The 18,362-nt window shown below is 36.7% G+C and overlaps 1 protein-coding gene across 2 annotated transcripts; it reads left to right on the top strand.

Annotated features, from left to right (window-relative positions):
• The first annotated feature begins 9,803 nt into the window (after positions 1–9,803).
• On the top strand, positions 9,804–14,439 carry LOC142524317 (rab GTPase-activating protein 22-like). 2 transcript variants are annotated; one of them, XM_075628245.1, is made up of 5 exons: positions 9,804–10,304; positions 11,671–11,806; positions 11,940–11,989; positions 12,548–12,601; positions 13,154–14,439. In XM_075628245.1, the coding sequence occupies exons 1-5, from the start codon at positions 10,051–10,053 to the stop codon at positions 14,388–14,390; spliced, it is 1,731 nt and encodes a 576-aa protein (XP_075484360.1). In that variant the 5' UTR covers positions 9,804–10,050; the 3' UTR covers positions 14,391–14,439. The 2 variants fall into 2 exon arrangements, with proteins under 2 accessions (XP_075484360.1, XP_075484362.1); XM_075628247.1 differs by having other exon boundaries at positions 10,097–10,581.
• Positions 14,440–18,362: the final 3,923 nt, after the last annotated feature.

Genomic DNA, 18,362 nt, shown 5'->3' with positions numbered 1-18,362 from the left:
TCCTACGTCTAGGAGGTATACTTTTCCAATAATTTACCCAACACGTAAACCCAATATGCATGAACATGATATAAATGACATAAGATGCACGTACTACAACTTGAAAATATGCACATGCTGAAATCAGGATTTAATGCTTACTACATAACATAAATTTAAAACTTTGAAACTTACAGACTTGAGGTGTGACTTCGTGAGCTTCTTGCGACTGGCAGTAGGCGTAACCCTTTACAAGAACACCGCTCTGATACCAACTGTAACGTACCGTACTTTTACCGTCCAAAATTTGCGAAAAAAATTTAAAATTTTCTTAAACATAACATAACCTTCAAAGTTTGCCATAAAATATCTCAACCAAGTCCCCCATAAGACATGGTTGCTCAAAATAACTACAATAAAATTTGCTCACAAAAGGTTTGCTCAAAGTGTTTCCCTCAAAACATGAAAACAGAGTATATTAACATTTGCATAAAAACATAAACATTGCGGTCCTCGGGTTAGCCTCCCGCTCAGTCCAAGCCTGCCCCTTGGTCGCCACCTCCTGTCTCCTCATCAACATACTCACCTGCATCGATCAAGTCTAGTGAGTCTAAAGACTCAACACGTATAAACTGGGAAATAGCGAGTACTACATAATAAAACCGCATGCAACTTTAAAAATAGAACATACATACTTGAACTTGAATTTAACATGCTTGAAACTTGAACATCGTGAGCTTAACTTAGACGTGCCATCAACATGAGCTTTTCTTAAACATTCTCGTAACATAAACTTGAGCGTATAAAGTATAATTTTGCGTAGAGGCATGTTTCAAAGTAAGTGACCCGTAACATAATAAGGCCTGATCAGACACACCACAGTACTTGGCTGACAGGGTCGTATCCACTGCCGCATACATAAGATCCCCGTTCATAAGTTTAACGGGTGGATTGGTCCCTGTTCATAAGTTTAACGCTTTCCAATCCCGATCGGAACCCGTTCATAAGTTTAACGGGGCGGAGAGGTCCTCGGCCACGTTCACCGACTTCCAAACCCTTTCATACATTTGGTCACAAAGCAATTAGCATACCTCAAAACTTAAAAATGTTTTCCTTTGCACGTCATCATACTTACTTGGCGTTGAGGGATTCGTTGGATCTCGTTTGGGGCCGTTGCTGCAACATGCTAACATGAGCTCAAAAGTTTAACTTGCGTGACTTAGACGTAATCATCATGCCTATACCTAAGCTCAATCGCTTATTTAGGGCATGCTAAAATTCCCATGACTCGACCATGTCAATCAGTGCACTAAACAAAGACATCAAACCACAAAGCATACATCAATATTTTTCCCAAAATAAGTAGTACATGGACCCCGTGCCTGGGTCCGTGTATGGGTCCGGGTAGGTTCGGTAAGATTTGTGCGAAGGAAAAAAGGAAGGCACGGACTCCGTGCCTGCCTCCGTGTAGGGGTCCGTGTCGACTCGCTAAAGCCATACTCTGAAAAAGGGGGGGGACACGGACCCCGTGTCAAGGTCCGTCAAAGGGTCCGTGTACCTACGCAAGTTCGACACCAAAAAGAAATAAAGGCACGAACCCTGACATCCGTGTCAGGGTCCGTGTGCAGGTCCGTGTGTCCTCGATTTTTCTGCACCCTGCGAGAAAACTTATGCAATGTCTATTCACCCAATTTGACACTTAAAGGATGTGATTCAACACCTTAAGACTCATCTTAGGACAACATAACATTGCACCAAAACTCGTATAAACGCCTCAAAACACGACGTCCACTCTACTACCCAATGCAACACAAAATATGGCAATTGACATCAAATCGATTTCCTACGACTTCCCACTAGTTCAAGTGCCTAACGACATGAAACGTAACCTCAGAAATACTCCAAATATCATTACCAATATATCTATACGCAGCAACAATCACCCGTCAATCTTCAACGAAGCCTGCAACACAAAAACTTGACGAACACATCAATATCATTAAATTTCTGAAAACGCAGTTTGAGCAGTCCCATGAAAAACGCCATAACTCACTCAATTTTTGTCCAAAAATTTCGAATCATATATCAAATCGAAGGCATCGAAAAGTTCTACATTTCTTGTGTTGAAACTTTTCTCAAAATCCCGACTGAAAAATCGCAATATTTGAAAAGACAGTAAAAACGAATTTTTGAGATTCAAAACTACTTCAAAATACGTCCAATACAATTTCTGCTCAAACTACTACAAATCATTCACATGTTTTCACACAAAACGCATCAAAATTCATACTATAACAAGATCGATGCAGCAAGAACAGAATATACGTGCCTTTTGATAATAAATGTTACCGAACCGGCGATATCGAAGAGGAGATGGCAGCGAGGTTGATCCGGGGCGAACGTGCAACGATTTTTCTTTGAAAGAACACGACGAAATCTGCTGAAATATGAAGGGGGAAGGGGCGGCTGTGCTTCTCTTAAGAACCCTAAATTTTCTTATCAAAATAATGAAAGTGAAGCTGGATGTGTGTGTGTTGTGCGATACGGGTGTGTGAGTGTGTGTGTATTTAGTTAGTTTAGGGAATGAAAGTTGCTTAATAAAAAAATTTAACCACTAATTAAAATACCAACTTACAATTAACTTTTAACAAAATCCTTAATTAAAAATAAATACACACTAATTTTAATGAAATTCTCTAACAAGTAAAATAACATACAAAATGCTAGCTTTAGGAGTTTTAAAACTCTAAAATCACTAAATTCATAATTTAGGCTTTAAAATGCTGAAAATTATTAAAATAAATTAGCATGCCCCAACCTAAGCTTAAAATAAAATACCCCTTTAAAATTGCCACAGTCGCCACCGGTTTCGAATTCTCGGTTCCGCTCGGATAATCGCCTGAAACATGAAGCTCGAGGAAATATTTTAGCGTGCATCACATAAACATGAATAATTTAAAATAATGCATTTTCATAAATCATACATGGCTAGAAGCTCATTTTAAACTTTGAATAAAAAGATTTAACAATTAAATAAATGTATGGGTTATACGTGTACTGAATTTGGGCACTACAGTAACTGAACTGAAACAAATCATAAACTGACAGTTACCCAAACTGAAGATTAGTGCGTAGCTAAGGCAACTGAATCAAGCTAACTAAACTTTGTTGTCAACTGTTTGATCAGTTGGAACTGATAAGTTAAACTACACTCAGCTAAGAGCAATCAGTTAATCCTATCGGCTTTATCAACTGATAAATCAGTTTGACACGTCATCAGTTAAGGATCGTAGCTATCAACCGACAACTGTACAAGAGCATACTGCAATACATAGTGGGAACTCCGCATATCAGAAAAGCTACAGTGTACGATTGTCAGAAGAATGTTGATGTGGCTATACAACATATATAAAGTTTCAAATGAATTTATTGTTCTCGTTGGAAGCAAGCTTATAAATAGCTGAGAAGATCAGTTGATCAACAAGAATCTACAATTGAGAGAAATATGTGATCCAGAAATCAAGCAATCAGTTATCAAGAAAAACTCAACGTTCTAAATCTCTCAAAAGCTCACGCTTAATATATATATTCATAGAATTCAAGGCTGTACTTCGAGCTTAAAAGCACATACTTACTACTGTATTATTTGATATTGTAGATATCAGTTGTGCTTAGTAGTTACGTATCAGTTGAGTACTGATAATTTTATTGGAACTAAGAGTTTCAGTTTTGCATTGTGAAGTCCGAAAACTGAAGTGGGTTTGTACAAATCATTGTATAAATCAAAGTCTTTTAGTAAATATCATATCTTCGAAATAGAAAGGATGACGTAGGAGTGTTTGAAATCTCCGAACTTCCATAAATCGTTTGTCTCGTTATTTCAGTTTTTATTCTATCTATCAGTCAGTTTATTTCCGCACTTTCATCTGTTAACTGATTGACATTGATAAGCAAGATTCCAGAATTCAGTTTGTCACCAAACTGACTCATTATTCGAAGAGTTTGTGAAAATTGTCAAGTGTTAATTCAACCCCCTTTTCTAAACACTTTTTGAAATGCATCATTGCATTGCATAATGAGCCACTTTTCTATTCAGATTTGATATGGCGGAGGTCGCCTTGACTTATTGATTTATTGGACGCATGGGGCTATAGTTGAGTTGGCATAGTTTATGCGGAGGTCGCTGCTATGGTCCTGAATACTCTCTATAGACGCACCATAGTCCTGGGGATTGTAGAACACAGCACCCCAGCTCAAGTGGTTACCAGATTGTAGCCAATATACCTATATACCAGGAGGTTGAGGGGTCGAATCCTGGGAAGGCACAAACTCCACTTTCCTGGCGTGGAGAAGTACGATGAGTAAGTGCAAGCTGGTCTGAGTCCAGGAACTGTGATTGCAGGGTCTGAGGACAGGGCCAGGGGCTTACACTTTTTCACTCCCAACCGATCCTAACAGTATCAATTCAACTGCCCAGCCTAGCAACTGGACTGCTTCACTACCGGATACAGCAAAAAGAGTTTAACCACTTAAACAAAGGATTTACTAAAGAAGTCTGACCGCTTGAATTTCAGACCGCTGATAATTCAACCGCTTAAAGTAAAGGAAGATGAACTTCTCAACCGGCTGATTCGAAGACATCATTAAAGAGGGTTATTTATTACTTACTTAATGAAAGACATTCTCTGACCAGTTCAAGACATTCAATAGTTTGCACCGCTTCAAAGTTAACTTGTCCCTACATTAGTCCCGATAATGATCTGTATTTATATCACTATCCCAAAAAGGAAAGATCATTTATCTTACAAAGGTCTGAGGATAAAAGCAGTTTCCATAAACGGTAACTCTACAGCAACTCTTCAAAGCACGGGACTCAAGGAAATATTAGCAAAGAGAACATTTAATGCATATCTGAAGAGCATTAAATGCAGTTGCAGCTGATAGTGACACAGCTTCTCTCTGTTACAAGTTAACGTTACTCAATGCTTTCGACCGTTGGAATGATCTCCTATATTAACTGAGAAGGAAGTGTGCAAGACGAGAGACCACACATTATCAAATTCACAACAGTGAAATCATCACAAGCTTGCATACTTCAAAGATTCAGAGCGCACTCAAAATTTTACACAATTCATCGCTCATAAGCACGCACTGAACAAAAAGATATCTGACAATTCAAGGATCATCTTCGTGCTACCAAAATCTATTTGTTTACTTATATCAGTAACATTTTGGTTATTTTTTTAAGTTGTGATGTCTGGTGAACCGAGTGTTCTTAAATTCAAGAATTATAAAGTGATCACTAAGTGAAACATTTGCTCATTTTAAAATTCTACTGAAACATTTTTGTTTTTTAAATGCAATGACCGAAACCATGCCTACAAATTCAAAAAAATTTGAATCATGTATTCTATAAAATCATTCAACTGCCGAATAAAATAACTGCAGTTAAAATTATGAAAAGAACAACCCACCTAAACATTTTTCATTTAGAGAATAAAACAACAAGCATATTAAAATCTGTCAAAACCCTCAACACAATAACAACGTCAACCATTTAAAAGGTTTCTTAAACGTTTTCCCATAAAATCTTATATTTGCGAAAAAGTACAAGGTCCTCGGGTTCGCGTGCGCACAACCAACTCCGCCTACTCAGTCCTCGGCTCCTCCAACCTCCTCATCAATGTGCTCACCTGCATCATTCACATCTAGTGAGTCTAAAGACTCAACACACCTGTAACGTTAATAGCAAATACATATGCATAACATGCAACAGTGAAAAGTATTGTACTCATAATACATTTCATGATCTTTAAAAGCGTAAATGTAAACATATCATAAAATCATACGTGTCAAAACAGCTCATCATATCGTCATATACTTATACATTTTCTTTAATTTAATTTAGTTCATTAGTTGTGACTTTCCCATCAGCTCTATCGTATCAGCTCTATTCGATGAATCCATCTATGTATAACCACGGTATCGGTTAACTGAGCCTTGGCCTATCATATCATCATATCATGTCAATGAAATACGATCGTCGGGCTCCCTCTGGGGTCTTTTTCCTCACGATATCTCCAATCATATCATCATATACATATATCGTCAGTCACAACCAACTTTCATCCTTCAAAAACATCATCATTTTCATCATTTATCAAAATCATGCATATACGTAATTTTTCCTTAAAATCAAGCATGCAACGTACTTTCATATTTACGAAAAGGTCACATGCATGATGCATAAACAATTAAAAACATATATAATCGTGTTTAGGGCGCTGCCAGGACTTCTAACTCGACCCGGGTGCAAAATGACCATTTTGCCCCTGGAAACCCAAAATGACCGTTTTACCCCCGTGCCTCAAAATTTCGACCCGAAGCCAACCAAACTCCTTAAAACACCTCAAAGCATATGTTTCTTAGACGTAAATTCGAGCTCGATTCAAAACTTACACGATTCGTTTTAAAACTTGGACAGGGGTCCCGGTTTTAACCCGAATCAACTCGAAACTTAACCAAATCTCTCCACGTTTAAACCGTGACTTAAACCTACATGACCAGCCTCTAAACCACCCGTTCCAGACCACTTATGACCTACGAAACAAGCACAAAGGTTGTTGGAAATCTCCAGCGTATGCACACAAATTTTCATTGCTTGATCGATGTTACGATAAAAATAATATCTCTCTCATTTCTTATCAGAAAATTACGAATTTACTATTGAATCGAAGATAACACAGAGTTCTACAAATCATATGTTGAACACATTTCCAGAAAAACAACCTATAAGTCGGAGAATTTGAAATAACAAAGGGTGATGGGTTTTGTGACACAGAAATTTCACTGCTTGTGCGGTTTTACGATAAAACTCATATCTCCCTGGTTTCTTATCAGAAAATTACGAATTTGCTATGGAATCAAAGTAACAAAGAGTGATACAAATCCTATGTTGAACAAATTTCTAGAAACCAACCTATAAGTCAAAGAATATGAAATAACAGAGGGTGACGTGTTTTGTGACACCGAAATTTCACAGCTTGTGCGGTTTTACGAAAAACTCATATCTCCCTCGTTTCTTATCAGAAAATTACGAATTTGCTATTGAATCGAAGATAACACAGAGTGTTACAAATCATATAAGTCACAAAATTCGAAATAACAGAGAGTGACGGGTTTTGTGACACAGAAATTTCACAGTTTGTGCGGTTTTACGATAAAAATCATATCTCCCTCATTTAAACGTGACTAACTCGTGACTCCAGCCCCTTGACACCTTAACTCCCAATGTATAAAGCTCCCTAACACCTCAAACCGGCAGCCCCTTACACAAGAAGTCAAGAAAACGTGAATTGCACACAAGATAAATGCATTTACGTGTCAAAACCTTTATAAGAACGATGCTAAAAGAGGGACCAACGAAAATTCATGCAAAAATGTAAACAACAACATATAATCATGGTGTAAATGATGATAAAGGAGATACATGGCGTGCCTTGATGTATTTTACGCAAGAAGGTCGAAGAAACGAGCGTCGGGGAATTGCCGGAGGAATTTTTCTTGAAAGAAATGGCTATGGCCAAAAGTTTTGCACCCTGCTGCTGAAATTCTCGTGAAAAGAGTGGCTGATGGAGGGGTGGGCGGCTCTTATGTGCAGATTTAGGTTTAGGGTGTGTTTAGTGTAGTAATTAAATAGTAAACAAAGTGCTAATGAGCCCTTTAATATATTTTAAAAAGTTTAAAAAGGTCTTAAGCCCACTAAGCTTAAAAATAGGCCCATCAAACCTAAATACACTCCCGAAAAATATTTCGTTTTGGTAAGTTTTTGAAAATATTGCTCGAACCCTCAAAAAATCCCATGTTTCGATAAAATTTGCGTACCCATTAAAAATATGCTTTGGCGGGTAAAAATACCCAACCAAGCTCATTTCTTGAAAAATACATTTTAAACACCTTATATTAATTAATTAAAATTAATCATTCAATAAAAATATTTTTCTTAATTTTTTTCCCGTTTCCGTTCCTCGTTCGAATGCGAAATGCAACTTAAAATATTAATGCATGAAATTTTAAATAAACCATGAATTAAAACACAAATTCATGAAATAAACATGCATTTAATTCATTTAAACATTTTAATAAAATACAAAATATATTTAATAATTTGCATGCATGTGGTTTACGTGAACCTTCAAATTTTTGGGACGTTACACTAAGAGTTCCAAAACAGGCAGTGTGATAAGTCTTGATTGGAGTGGCCTGTTGCAAAGAGTTTTTGTAAAGACAAATTTTTTTAGTGGAATCCTTCCTAAAGAGAAGAATGGGTTAGGTAGGAGTTTTCATCTCCGAACATCCATAAAAACCTTGTGTCTTTGCTTCGGTTCATTCCATCCTACATGTAGGGGCTCTACACCCATGATAGAATCAAGGGTCCAAATTTAGCCACACATACATGGGGTCCACTAATTTTTTTAAAATCACATATGTGTGTGAATCTTGTCAATCCAAACCATGTGAGGGCACTGTCCCCACATGTAGCATCGATCTAACCCTTTACTTCCTGCAAACACTTACTTTTCGCTATATTTGTTGATAAGTTTGCTAACAAGTTTAAAGCCATCATTCGAAATCTTGAACCGTTTTCCGCACTTTACAGTGATTTCTGACAAGTTTGAGAAGAATTTTCAACCGCTTTAAAACGGCTGAAAACCAGTTTTATAAAGCAAAATTTGAAAGAGTTCATTCGCCCCCCAACTCTTTCCCGATCCCAACATGAAAATTGACTCTTAAAAAGGTAAAATCAAAGTATATGTGATATCGAATTAGATACTCTTTGTATCAATTTAGGTACCATATTTTTAATTCACAAATTTCATCATCAAAGGCTACTCAATATTAATATATATTTTGACATCCTCAAATAATCGGATTTGGATATTTAAAGGGTAAGATCAAGTATTTGTAGACTCGAATTATGTTTTATTTGTATAATTTAGGTATCATATTTTTACTTCACGAATTTCAACATCAATATCACTCAATATTAATAGAAAGATTTTTCACAGATTTACCTAAAACTAGGGGGGGTGTCAATCAGGTCGGGTGGGTCGGGTTTCAGGTCAACCCGTGAAATTTTTTTATTTTTTTTTCAACCCGAACCCGAAGCAACCCGAAAACCCTCAACTCGAACACGAACCCGTCTACCCCGACTCAACCCGTCTAACCCGAATTTTATTTATTTTTTTAAAAAAAATTAATGAAAAAAATTCCAAAAAAATAAAAAAAATAATAATATTTTAATTTAAACACATAATAATAAAATTTTCGATTTAAATTTGAAAATTTAATTGTAGAAAATTAAAGTATATTTACTAAATCAAATAAACAATTTGTTAAAAAATAAAAAATATACAAAATAAATATTAAATGATGAAAATTATCATATAAATATACAATAAATTTTGTTAAAACATACCATATATAAAAATATAACTAATATTTTCAAAAAAAGTCATCCGCGACCCAACTCGACCCAGCCCGAACCCGTCTAACCTGTCACTAACCCGAACCCATCCAACCCGAACCCGAACTGAACCCAAAAAACATTAATCGGAATCTAATTTTTTTCGTGTTGGATCTTATCAAATTGACGAGTCGTGTTGCATTTTGACACCGTTACCTAAAACATAACTTGGATAAAAGCCAAGCCATATGATTTATCTACTTTAGAATTCATACTAATTATTAATAAACAATAATTATTGTCGCCACCTGCAAGCACATGAAAATTATTATTATTAATTTTTATTAAAAAAAAAAAAAACTACAGGCAGTACGACGTCGTGTGGCTGAGAAGCAGGGTCTTCCACTTGCCCTTGTTCCTTACATCCAAACCCTACACAGTCCACATGATTGATGGCCTCGTAAACTTCGTAAGCTCAAAACGAAAATATTTCTACGAGAAGAAAATGATGAAGGAAATTGGATTGATTCGGGATCCATTGAAGTGAAGAAGGCGAAGCAAAGTGAGTTCAAAAACTTCATCGCAGTTGTTTTTTCGCTTGGTTAATGGTGGAGAATGAACTAGGCTTGTCGCGGCATCCCTGGGGAAAAATTGTGGTTCCGAAACTCCGTTCCATGCTCTCCGGAGGCTTGGCGGCAGTTGGAGCGATTGGAGGTAATATCGGTCAGCTGAGGAGAGCTGTGTTCAACGGCGGTGACGGCGGATTCTGGATGGACAGGACTGCTAATGGCTTCGTAACTTTCGCCGTCACGGCGTTAGCGGGTCTTGTGTTGGCCGCCGCCGTGTTCTACACGACTAGGTAAAAAGCGAAAAAAAAGAAAAACTGAAATCCGGTGTTGAAACTGCTAGGGAGAGTAATTTATTGCACAAGTAGGAAAGATAAAGAAAGGTTTCTAGATGAGAGCTGTTAGACGAAGTCAGATATCTTCATCTTCAAAATCTTCGTCACAATCATCATCCTCAAATTCGTCATTGTCTTCACCGTCATCTTCGTCGTGGAACCATTTGAGATCGGTTCTATTCGTAGTAGCTTTATCCTCACCAGCTAATTGTTCTTCTTCTTCCTCTTCTGATCGGTTAGCCTTTCTATTTCTCTTTCTAAGAATACTTCCTGTTATCATATATATATATGTTAAAAATCTATTGGTACACATTTTGGCTTATTTAAGTTCAGATCTTGAGGGTAATTCTATTTTTTGGACAAATCTTTATCAGTTCACCCCTTTCTTCTGATCAATCTATTAACCCTTTGTGGCCGGAGCCAGTTTGGATAGTGTTTTTTGTTCTCGATTTTGTGTTTGAGTGAAATAGGACGAGTGACTTTGAAATTGACTCGCTGGCAGTCAAAGATGTGCTCCAGACTTTGATTATATGTACATGTTGTGTAGTTTTAGGCCTTAAAAGCGCGAGGGGGCTCATATGAATAGGAAAACCAAGCCATACCGACCCTAAGAATTTTGTCCTTACATGTCTGTTTCAGCTTTTGTGTTGCTTAATTTAACAGGGAAGTGATTGTATCAGTTTGTTTCTAGTCTGAAAGGCTGTCTTGCCCGACCTCCACCTTCTCAGTTTCGTCATTTCGATCAAGTTCCGGCCTTTCCAAATTGCCATATATCACTTGAATTAGACGAAATATTTATGTAATGTTAGCTCATTCTTTAGACGTGAATCGAGTTTTTTTGTAAATACTCACAAGTACAGGATCTTAAAGTTGGGAATTATGTTCTCTAGATTTTTTTGTAAATATTCACAATTTTGCTTTTAATGTTATAATAATTTAAGTAAAAGGTGTTGTCTTTATAATTTTTTAATAAAAATTTCAAGGACCATGTAGAGTAGTTGTCTTTTTAAAATGGAAGGAAAAACATGTTTTTGGTTTGGGTGATTGAACATTAGCACACATCTTATTGTTTGCTGAAGCCTATCCTAGACACCTGTATTTGTGTTGGTGGCAAAATAATCTCTTGTAGGTTTCATTTTGAAGATGCTATTTGGGAAAAGAATACCTTCAGTCGGAAGTTGCTAGAATGTGTGCTGAAGTAGTTTTCTACTTCTATATCGTGTTGTAGAAAACTGTATTCCCATGATTGTGACTCTTGTTATTTTGTGAGCATAGTTTATCGGTCATTTTCAACTAAATAGTTTTGTTCTATCATCCATTGCAGTGGTCGTCTCAAATCCCCATGGTATCGAAGAAAAAGAAAACATGTACTCTTACCTCATCAGTGGAGAAATTTTATCACTCCAGATGGAAAACTTCGTGACAATGGAATTAAATTTCTCAAGAAAGTTCGCAGTGGAGTAAGTTTAACTCTTATGTAGCTTCTAGTTTTCTTGGCTTTCATGTTACTTTAATTGTCTTCTCTATGGAGTGACTGAACAATTGTGGCCGGAAAAAATTGTTTGAATGGATTTGTGTTACTATTTTCTGTAGGGTGTTGATCCAAGTATACGGGCAGAGGTTTGGCCATTTCTTCTTGGCGTGTAAGTTAATGTATCTTTTGGAATATGAACCTGAATGTAATTTATGTGCTTAACTTTGCGTTCAGAATTGTGATAAAATTTTCCTTTAGACGCTAAAGCATTTTTGACGCGGAGCGTTGTAACATTTCTGATTTTCATCCGTGCTTACAACAAACTAGTTACTGTCATTACTCATAATTTTTGTCCCTCCATGAGTTCCTCTTCTTTCAGACCTCCATGCTTAGCTCCTCCTTCCTTCATTCTTTACTATTTATATGTTCGTTTTAAAGGCAAAGATATTTGATTTATATATTCATTCTAGTTGCCAAAACCCTATTTGTATTGTCGCAAACAATATGTAATTTTTGTTAACATTTCGATTCTTTTAGAAAACTTTCTTGTATTGAACAAAACTTTGTATGCTAGCAATGCATAGTAGATACATTTTCATCTTCAGTCGAATCATTTTCTCTGATCGTGTATGTGGTCTCTGCTTTCCTTTATCACGTGTTTGAAAAAGTATCCCGTGCGAAGATAAATTTCTTGTTTTTCCTGACTTGTTTTCTTTTTCTGTGGCAGATATGACCTATCCAGTTCCAAAGAAGAAAGAGACATCACTAGAACACAAAATAGGTACTGTCACAAACTTAGGCTATGTTCATTTCCGTTAACTAAAAACGTTTCATTCTACTGAAATGCAAAACATATATTGCATTCTTTATTACAATTTTCCAATCATACATTTTAATCTCCATATAGGATTGTTACTTCTAATTCGACATCCATTATTTCTTTAAAAAATATTATATCATCATTTATTCAAATATATTATGTTGTTAAATTTTACACATTTGTCGAGTACCAATAAAATAACTCAATTCATATAATGTGACATCATCGACCTCACAAATTCTTACATAATATGGTATTTGTGGTAAAAAAAAATTCTATAAACATGAAACTAAACATATAAATCACATTCTATTGTATAATCTCCCAAAACTCATTTTCCCAAAACACCAAAAAACTTTGCCAAACATTATCTTAGTTCCATTCTTCTCCATCGCAATCCCTCTCGATAGAGTATACCTACTATTAGCTTAGTTGTGTACTTTTATTTTTGGTTATTTGATGTTCTTGTTACTAGCTTATCCCACATTGGTATGTATTCTCATCCGCATGCAGAAAGGAATATGAGAACTTACGAAGACAATGTCGCCAATACCTTAAACAAAACAAAAAACTTCTAAAGCAAGACGGAAGTGGTGAAATTAGCAACGGAGAAGGTGGATGTCACACTGAAGACATAGATTCTACTGTTTCCGAAGATGTTGTGAGTGCCAGGGAATCCCTTTCTAGCGAGGAAGGGTTCCCATATAATGAGGAATCGGAACAGACTCCTGGAATGAAGATGGATGGATATACTGGTTCTAAATCAATTGCAGACTCGAATTTTCCCTCTGAGTCTGAATCCTCAGACTCCGACTTGTCGGATGATCCTGAAGTGAGTCAAACTTTCAATTTAACAGAAAGCACGGGGGAAAATGATAGTGAGATGCCATCAAAGGAGGACTTGTCTCCCTCGAAAATGGAAGTTCAGTCAAAACTTCGTAGTTCAGAAGATTTTTCTACCTGGCAACGAATTATCCGCCTCGATGCAATTCGAGCTAATGGTGAATGGATTGCATATTCCCCAGCTTTGGCGAGTGTATCAGATATCGAAGCACGTCGTTCGGCTGAGGTTGTGGGATTGAAGGATTATGATCATCTTGATCCTGCCAGAATCCTCCATGCTTCCCGTTTAGTTGCCATTCTTGAAGCCTATGCACTGTATGACCCTGAAATTGGGTACTGCCAGGGAATGAGTGATCTACTTTCTCCCATAATCTCGGTGATAGCAGACGACCACATAGCTTTTTGGTGTTTTGTTGGTTTCATGAAGAAGGCCCGTCACAATTTCAGGCTCGATGAAGTGGGAATCAGAAGGCAGCTGGGTATTGTTTCTAAAATCATCAAATACAAGGACTCGCATCTTTACAGGCACTTGGGGAAACTTCAGGCTGAGGATTGCTTTTTCGTGTACAGAATGGTGGTCGTACTTTTCCGAAGGGAACTAACTTTTGAGCAAACCATGTGCCTTTGGGAGGTGATGTGGGCTGATCAGGCTGCAATTAGGGCCGGAATTGGGAAACTAGCGTGGAGTAGAATGAGGCAACGCGCCCCACCAACCGACGACCTCTTGCTTTACGCGATTGCAGCTTCTGTGTTACAAAGGAGGAAACAGATAATAGAGAAGTATAGCAGTATGGATGAGATTTTAAGGGAGTGCAACGCGATGGCTGGGCATCTCGATGTATGGAAGCTACTCGATGATGCACATGATTTGGTCGTAACACTTAATGACAAAATGGCTTCTTTATGATACATAAATAGGATAAAAGTTGGTCATCTAATTTGTTCCTTTCAGCTATCGCCGGCTTATTATGTCAAAAAAAACGTCCCCTATTTTCTCTTTGAATCCAAATTCTTGACAGAAAGAAATGTCCTTATTCTATGTCAAAGGCTGTGGAGGCACTTGTACGACTGAGGGAGATTTCCATCTTGAAATGCACTTCATAATCTGTCTGTATTTTTATAATGCGGATTCCATGCTGCCAAAGATGCCGCTAATCCAAATACCGACAGTTCACGATTTGACTTAGCTCGTGCACAATCTTTACTTTCTGATTGAATCAGAGTTCTAAAAAGCACTTAGCCGTCTTAATGTCTTTAAATTATTTTTTATTTTATTTTCATTTTAAGATATTAAATCATTGATATAAATGAGAAGAATAAGACTAATAAAAAAATAAGATGATGTTTCTTATTTTAGGACATTAATTCCATGAGAAAAATAAGACTAATAAAAAAATAAGATGATGTTTCTTATTTTAGGACATTAATTCAGTGTTTAAACTAACTCGATTTTTTTTTTTTTAAAAACGAAAAGAATAATAAAAATTAAAAATCACAGCCATAACCGCCTAGCATTTTTCTTGGACGGTAGGCTACCGCTTAACGCATACGCCCATTTTTGGAACATTGGATTGAACTTGGTGCTCTGAAATGCGGTGGACCATTTTTTCTATCTAACATGGACACTTAACGTTTCTGTAGTATTCCACAAGTATGGGCTCTCTAATGATGCCTGAAAGAGCGTTGTTGATCATAAACGAATAGAAAATAAATTAAATTGTGTGTATCATGAGTTAGTGTTGTGGCATAGTGTTGTCAACACGAGCACATAACATGCCGCGAAAGTTAATTATAAATGAAAATATAATATTAACAAACAAAGGACATATTTAAAATATGTACAAGTATAAATACTTGTACAACGTCTCATGGCAAAAATTCACAAGAAAAATATGTAAATCGTTTACACAAAACAATACTAGTGACAATAATAAAACCAAATTTCTTGACACTTCAATAAATTAAAATGTATCAAAATAAACCAACCAAAAACTAGATGCATAAACCGAAGTTGCTTAAACATATAAAAAAACACTATTCGATCAACACTCTGCGTCAGTGGTGTTCTTTAAGTGCCTTGAACACCAATCAACAACACGGCATAAACGTGAATCAATCACTCAAATTCTTCAACATTAAAATTATCTTCTATGCATTCTCTGCAAAAGTCTGCTGTCCAAACCCCACGAAAAAGCCACAAAAAGCACGCTTCCACAGCTGTTAGGCGCTCCATATTTATATCCAATACTTGACCTAAAAACAATTCCATAAAAGAGTCCTAGAAAATATGGAAACAAGATTTTCATTAGAGATAAATGACATTGAAAAAAAATCCTCTAATATCTATAAATAAATCAAGCAAAATCTTATAATATAGAAAGACAAAATCTTAAATTGATAATATCAAATTATAAAAAAATAATAAATATAAAAAATATTCATTTCAATCTCCACTTTTTGTCTTTCTGAACAAAACATCCAAAAATGATAATTTTGATCATTTCTTCACTTAGTTAAGCTCCCACTGAGTTAGAGTGTATCTCCCCTTGAATTAAAGTTCTCTCCCCCTAAATTAAACATGTTAGATCATTGGTGTTGTTGACTGTGTTGTCAACACCAACTTAAAACACTTGAAAACATAAGAAATCATATGAAGATATATGAAATCAGAATTCTTTAAACATGAAACAGATATGAGAGAAAACCAACAAAAAAAAAAAAAAACACACCAATACAGACTACATAAAATAATCTATTCTTTATCTTCTTTGGTGTCTGAAAGTCCATCAGTCTCAGCTCCTCCAGCAGATGTTTCAACCTCATCTTTCTCTGTCAATTTTTGTTCTTCTGCTCCCCCTTTTTGTCTAGAATGGAGGCCAACTTCTAGTAGCAGCCTATACTCTGCCACTTGTTCTTCGTAGTAAGCAATTACATCTTTGGCCTTTTGAATCTGTTGCAAACCAAAGTCAATTCGTTTCTATAGATGAGAGGCGGAGAGCATGATGTAGCCTTTAGGAGTGGAGGTGGATGTGGACGCCGTGTTGCCAGCACCAGTGGCAACACCAGCCGCTGACCAAGGTAGGTCTAGTTTCTTGTTGCCCTTGAAAAAGCAGGAGCTATCTTTAGCGTTCACTTACATCAGAAAGGGTCTCATCTTCTTCTTTGAGGAACCCCTGTGATTCTAGTATCCCATAGATCAATGATGGAAATGAAAGGTGAGTGGATTTCAATCCACCTTCAGCAAACTGCAAGACAGTCTTGAACATCAACTGTCCAAAGTCAACGGGGCAACCCATTCCAACATCAAATAGAAGAAAAGCTTGCGGCCTAGTCACCACAGTTGTATTGGACGATGGTGTCCAATTTATGATGTCCACCTAGTAAACAGAAGTCAAATTGGCAGCAGCTAGGCGATGAGGATGGACTGAGAATTTGGTGATAATACCGCCAGTCAACACGGCATTGATCATCAATATCAATAGGAGGAGCGTCCTCAGCAACAGACATTGTGCGGTAGTATTCATTGATAAAGTTTGGAGAAAATTGATAGATGGCATCCCGCACAAACTGTGGGGACCCGGGCTCTAACTCAGTTATCTTTGGGATTAAGTGGATCTTTGCTAGAAAATGGGTCATAAAAAAAAATTTCTTTTAAACATTATAAATTATTGTCTATGATCATACGCATGTGATAACTCTATTTATTTCATTAAAAGGAGTACATGTCTTGTTCCATTTCATTTATACAAACTAGTGTTGATAACAAACTACATATCACATGTAGAATATCTAGTTGTCTTCTACGCCCGAAATCACCACGCTATCCAATCTCAGTCACGCTCTCCTTGACCCTGATCCTGTCCCTGTTCCACCTGTTGTCATGCACACATACAGACACAACAACAGCCGGATACTCCGGTGAGAACAAATCCCAGTATAACACAACGTATCATGCATATCATGCGAGCATATGTAAGATATAAAGCATAAATCAAGAACATGTATCTAATCTAGAACATAGATCAAAAGAATGCTATACATCAAATCTTGAACTTCAAATCTTTGATTCGACTCCAATCTAAGTCTAGGGATCCCGGTGTGAATAAGACGTAACAATCTCCCACCTACTCTCCCAATCGGGGTAGCGGTACGTCTTATTCCCGGACTTCGGCCCTCTCTGTGTCGAATATCTACAATAGGAGTCGATCTTCTCCTACGTACCTCGACACTACCGAACATCCGGTATCTTGGCATATCTGCCAACGACTCATCTATCTCATGTGCACTGTTATAATTCTATAAACAAGGCATAACCATATCAAGAAGGCATAACCATATCAAATAATAAATAATCTAGTATGTGATTTTGGGAAACTCAAATTGGATCTAATTCGAGTTGTGTCTTCCCGAATCAACATTGAATTATACCTTTCGTTGTTCAGTCTTTATCGAGGTTGAAGTCTAGATGTTGAAGCTTGTCGATATCAATCTGAAATGGCAATGTCGAATAGCACCATATCAATCAATAACTCAATCAATACATGTACGTATCAATATTCCATCTCGGTACATTTTAGCGGCATGACGGTATCTTATCGGTATACCGGCAACTCAAATAGCATATGTGATATCAATAAGTCACAATTCTTAATAACCATCAACCATAAGACTCAAAATCTGCATAATCTCATAAACATATATGCTGGAAAATCGTTATATTCGCATACTGTATCATTACTTCGATCCGGTTTCGAATATACTATCACCGACATCACCATAACAAATAATAGCAATCAAAATCTGATTCCCTCAATCATCCCAACTTCAAAACACGCGGAAATGTAGTAATACTTACATCCTTTAGTAGCTTGTAACAAGA

The sequence above is a fragment of the Primulina tabacum genome, chromosome 14, assembly GCF_025594145.1.
Source record: "Primulina tabacum isolate GXHZ01 chromosome 14, ASM2559414v2, whole genome shotgun sequence".
Taxonomy (NCBI): Eukaryota; Viridiplantae; Streptophyta; class Magnoliopsida; order Lamiales; family Gesneriaceae; genus Primulina; species Primulina tabacum.
This window is presented reverse-complemented; position numbering and strand designations above follow the sequence as displayed.